The sequence below is a fragment of the Corylus avellana genome, chromosome ca3 (genome assembly GCF_901000735.1).
Source record: "Corylus avellana chromosome ca3, CavTom2PMs-1.0".
Classification (NCBI taxonomy): Eukaryota; Viridiplantae; Streptophyta; class Magnoliopsida; order Fagales; family Betulaceae; genus Corylus; species Corylus avellana.
This window is the reverse complement of record NC_081543.1, coordinates 34,995,856-35,000,989: the sequence shown is the minus strand read 5'-3', so window position 1 is coordinate 35,000,989 and position 5,134 is coordinate 34,995,856. Positions and strand designations below refer to the sequence as shown.

At 36.5% G+C, this 5,134-nt stretch overlaps 2 protein-coding genes across 2 annotated transcripts; one reads left to right on the top strand and one right to left on the bottom strand.

Annotated features, from left to right (window-relative positions):
* Nucleotides 1-1,043: 1,043 nt before the first annotated feature.
* On the bottom strand, nucleotides 1,044-2,126 carry LOC132174493 (F-box protein CPR1-like). The gene has a single exon (XM_059586142.1). It carries the CDS (start codon nucleotides 2,124-2,126, stop codon nucleotides 1,044-1,046), a length of 1,083 nt encoding a protein of 360 aa, XP_059442125.1.
* Nucleotides 2,127-3,072: 946 nt separating this feature from the next.
* LOC132174492 (F-box/kelch-repeat protein At3g06240-like) lies at nucleotides 3,073-4,311 on the top strand. Its single transcript, XM_059586141.1, has one exon. It carries the CDS (start codon nucleotides 3,073-3,075, stop codon nucleotides 4,309-4,311), a length of 1,239 nt encoding a protein of 412 aa, XP_059442124.1.
* Nucleotides 4,312-5,134: the final 823 nt, after the last annotated feature.

Below are 5,134 nucleotides of genomic sequence, written 5' to 3'. Positions count from 1 at the left end.
AAAGATTATTCCCTAGCCTCAAATATTCATTATATCGGAAAGAACAAGTAATCATGGGAGAAATTAAAATTCTCCAACAAAACCCCCGGCCAAAACATCAGAATCAAAAAATCCAAATCAAATATACAGTATCAAAAAACCCAAATCAAATATACGGAGAGAGAGAGTACTCACAATAGTGTTTATCACGACTTAGATATTTATACAGCATCAAAAAACCCAAATTAACAAACCCCTCCACCAAAACATCACAATCAAAAAACCCAAAAAACCCATATCAATAAACCCCTCCACCAAAACATCAGAATCAAAAATTAGATCCAGCTTACAGAAAAAGAGAGAATGGGAGACCGAGAATGAAAAACCTGTTAATGGTAGGCTCTCCGGCTCCAGAGCTCTTGCAATGGAATACTTGTGACGTTTGAGTATGATATTGCTGTTTGGTTATGTAATGGCGTGAGTAAGAGTTTTATTTTTATTATTTATTAAATTCAGCTTCAGCTTCTACTTGGACTGTTATGCAAAACGGCATAGTTCTACTTGGACTCTTATGCAAAATTGTGCCATTTTGCATATAACAGCTTCTAGTGAAAACTATATATATATATATATATATATATACTACATATTTATATTTATACTATAGATAAATGTCTAGATGTTTTAAAATTCGGGTTTGAACCCTGCTTGGATCATACATTAAAAAATTTAATATCTTAGCTCGAGCTCGAGTTGAGCCGGCTCGGCTCAAATAGCCTTCTCAACGAAGAGCTTTAGCTCGAGCTCGCCCGAACTTTAAATGAGCCGAGCTTAAACACACATTTCATAGCTTGGCTCAAAACTCGAGCTCGGCTCGAATAAACATAATTCGTAAATGAGCCAGTTTTAAAATCTTAAAGCTTGACTCGGTTTGACTCGATTACAGCCCTATGAGTAAAAATATATAGAAAAAATCTGAAAAAATATGAGTATTATCTTAAATAAAGAAAATCCAGAGTCAATACCAACTACCAAGCATTCCTAAGAAAGGAATCTCAAACCCTCTACTCTTCTCTTGTTTTGCTCTTCTTGCTCACACTCTTTTTGGCATGTTTCAAGCAGTCAATCACTCTCTTTTGCTTCGTTCCTATTGTATTACCCTTCTTCCTCCATCGTTTTCTTGAAAGATTTGCTTCGTAAAGTAAAGCAAGGCTCTTTTCATAAGGACCAGCAAAACAATATGTTCCCTTATCATCTACGCTACGATTCATAATTTTTGATCTCTTAGGATCATATGAAGCTACCTCTCCATTATTTGTCTGCCATAATACCTCGCCTCTCGTAATAAAGCCCAATGGTTTTAGTATATTTCGTTCAATTAAAACTTGGGTCCATGACTCTACTACACCATATTCTTTCATCACCCACAGAGACCAAAGATCAGGTGAGGCAACACACGCAGTAAGTGATTTTTTGTATACTGAAATAAACAAGGATAGCGAGGAAAGAGAAGCAATTTTATCAGGCAACATTATTTCACGAAATATCTCATTACTTATATCAAATGACAAGACCAAATGTCGGCGAACATCGCTGCCAATCCCCGAAGCAAGCCAATGGATGGCTCCATTGATGAAAGGTTGCGGACAACGGTTAATTATACGATCGATAGGCCCAATGATGACCGGCGGCGGACCGCGGTAAGTTAAACTACACGCAGGAACACCAACTCTAAAGCTTTTCCAACACCCAGTAGAGAGTGAGAAAACCTGAACCAGAGAATCAAGTTTTGCAACACCATTGTTTTCTAAGCATACAATTTTCACCACTTTACAGTCGTTTGTCCGACAATCAAATCCAAATCCCCAACCGATAGAACGCACCTCGTATCCAATATTGTCGTGTTTAGGAAGGGTTACAGATTTTCGAAGCAAAGGGTTCCACAGAAGAAGCGTGTCGACGTAAAGCTTAATTAAAACTAGCCCACTGTAGCAACCAACAAGATCAAAATGCTTCAAGCTTCTGTATGAGAATTTCAACTCTTTGTGTTCATTGAATGATTTCGTTGATGGCGGATCTTGTTCTTCTATTACTTTTTTTGCCAAACCAAGAGGCGATAACGGTGGTGACGTATCTGTGGCGGTCATTAGTCTTGCAAGAAATCGTTAGAAGGAGAAGGCGATCATCAATGTGATTGTTATGGGAACGGTTTGGGGGGAGAGGTGAGCGAAAGCAAAGCTATGGCTACTGATGATGGAGCACCATGCTTTGCAGACGCAAGTGAAGATCCACCGGAAAATAGTACAGTAACATGGCAGACAGAAAGGATAGCTGCAGCTCCAAGTTTCTTGTTGGTCGGGAGATAAAAAAAAGAATAATGATTGGTGAAACGGAAAGCTTATAACCCTAATTTTGTGGCTAAAAAGAATCTTTCACTTGCTTCCAGAAGGTTTTAATTTTGTGCTGATTTTCCTATTTAAGGTGAATTTTTATGATGTACGAGTTGAAAAATCAAATAATAATAATAATAAAGGAAATAATATAAGAAAAATATAGTTAAATACTTGAAAGACTTCTTCGTGTAATAGATTTGTGCTTCTTGGTTAAGAACTTTTTTTCACAATTCTAAACGGAACCTTACTTCCACAAAGGATAATTTTGCGTTGATTTCCCTATTTAAGGTGAATTTTTTATGATGTACAAGTTAAAAATAAATAATAATATAAGAAAAATGTAGTTAAATACTTAAAAGACTTCTCCGTATAATACATTTGTGCTTATTGTTTTTTCAGAACTTTTTTCTTAATTTTTTTAGTTAGACTCCTCAACACAATATTGTTAAACCCAAAAAAAAAAAAAAATCCTTTTTCTTTCTCTACGACCAAAGAAAAGCCTTTGCCGCCTAATCCTAATAAACTTTTCCACGACCAAATGGTAATTAGATTACTTTAGGAGTCTTATATCTTATCCATAATGTGTTCTAAATCCCTATGACCCTATCCCACTATTAATTACGTATTCATTATCTCGATCCCTCTCAGAACTAATTACCCGTCTTTCTTTCTGCCAGGAAAAAACTTGAAGATGAAAGCCATGGCAAAGTATTATTTTCCAGAGGAAATCATACGCGAAATTCTATTGAGACTCTCCCACGTGAAATCCCACGTGAGATTTACTTGCGTAAACAAATCATGGCGGTCCATCATCAAAAGCCCCAGCTTTGTTTCCGCTCACCTCGCCCGCACAAACGGTTCCGACAACGACAGTGATCGCCTCCTCCTTCTAAAGCATTCCGGTACAGAGGTCAATTGCCTCCACGATGGTTCCACCACCGCCATTGTCACCGCTTGCCTTGGCGAACAAGTAACAGAAGAAGGCAAGCACAAGAGCAAATCATTCGTTGAATACGCGGAGTTGAGATTCCCATGCAAAAGCTTGAGTCGTAGTTTTGAGGTGGTCGGTTCCTGCAACGGGTTAGTGTTATTAAGGCGTTACACCAACACCCTTATTCTATGGAATCCATCGATTAGAAAATTTGTGAGTCTTCCCAAACCCGACAATGCGGGATATGAAGGCTGCAAGTGGGCTTCTACCGGATGGGGATTTGGGTTTGATTCTCTGGAAAACGATTACAAAGTAGTGAAAATTGTCAATCACGTAGAAATCGATGGTGATATGAAAGTAGATTCTCACGTTCAGGTTTTTTCACTCAATTCTGGCTCTTGGAAAACCATTGGTGCTGTTGGTGTTCCTGGGTGTCGTTTCCTTAATGATCACCGTGGCACGCAAGCTTTCACCAATGGGGCTATCCACTGGCTAACTATAGCCCGGATTGAAAAAGAAGTTTTTCAGAATATAGTCGTGTCGTTTGATGTAAGCAATGAGATATTTCGTGAGATAAGGCTACCAACTGAAATAGCTTACGCTTTCCCATCATTCTTGTCTATCTCAGTGTATGGAAAGATGGTTGCGGTGTGTGTTGTTAGTGCTTCAGTTCATTATATGTGTTGTATGTGGGTGATGACAGAATGCAAATCATGGACCAAACTTTTAAGTTTTGATACAATAAATATACCGAAGCCTTTGGGTTATACAAAAGCTGGCGAGCTGCTGTGGGAAAGGGATGGTGGAGAGCTAACTTCGTATGATCCCAAGAGCCAAAAAATGGTGAACCATAACGTTAATGGTGGTCGGTGGGGATTTTGTTTTGCTAATTCCTATGTGGAGACCCTCGTTTTACTGAACGAAGCAACAGAGCAAACCCTGCAGCAGGGGAGAGTGAACAAGAAGAGAAAAACCAGAAACGACGACACGCTTTCATTTTCGATTTAATTTGTTCTTAGAAATGCTTGGTAATAATGCCTTATTATTATTATTATTATTATATATATAAACTTATTATTTGAAAGGCTACATTCTAATCTTATTAATTAGTACTGTTGCGGTAATTTACTGATTTAAAATTATTATTGAATTTGAAATGATCATTATGGAATTTTGATCTATTAACCACATCACATTTAGAAGAACTCTAGAAATATAATGTCATTACATATAAAGAAATGTATATAAATTTCTTTATTTCAGATAATTTTAGAAAGCATCTTCAATAACACTAATGTGAATCTAGTAGGATGTAAAAGAAAAACTAATGTGAAAAATATTGTAAATTGCGAAATGCATATTTATTTATAAAAAGCATAGCAGGAAGGACTCTAGAATTCTAGAGCTAATCAATGTAATGTTTTTGTTTTGTTTTGTTTTATGTTTTGTTTTTTTTTTGTTTTTTTTTTGGTTTTTTTTTTAAGTACTAATCAATATAAATTATATAATTAACCTGTGCACAATTGCAATTAATAGCAATCGAATTAGAATCCTCTCAATTTTATTTGAATTAGATAATATACAGCTAGTTATATTGGATTTTGTTCTTATGCAATCACCCACAAAAAAAAAAAATTCATACAATCCTAAATTATATTAGGGTAAGTACCTAGGCATCCGCTTAGGGAAAAAAACGCATCTCTAGGTTTATTTATTGGGCATTTCATTGTGGTAGTAAAGCCTTCTCTGGAATGGGCAATGATTAGTTGCGGCTCTATAACGCCAACTAGCAAGGGCTTAAATGAACAAGGGTGCTTTTCAACAATATTGA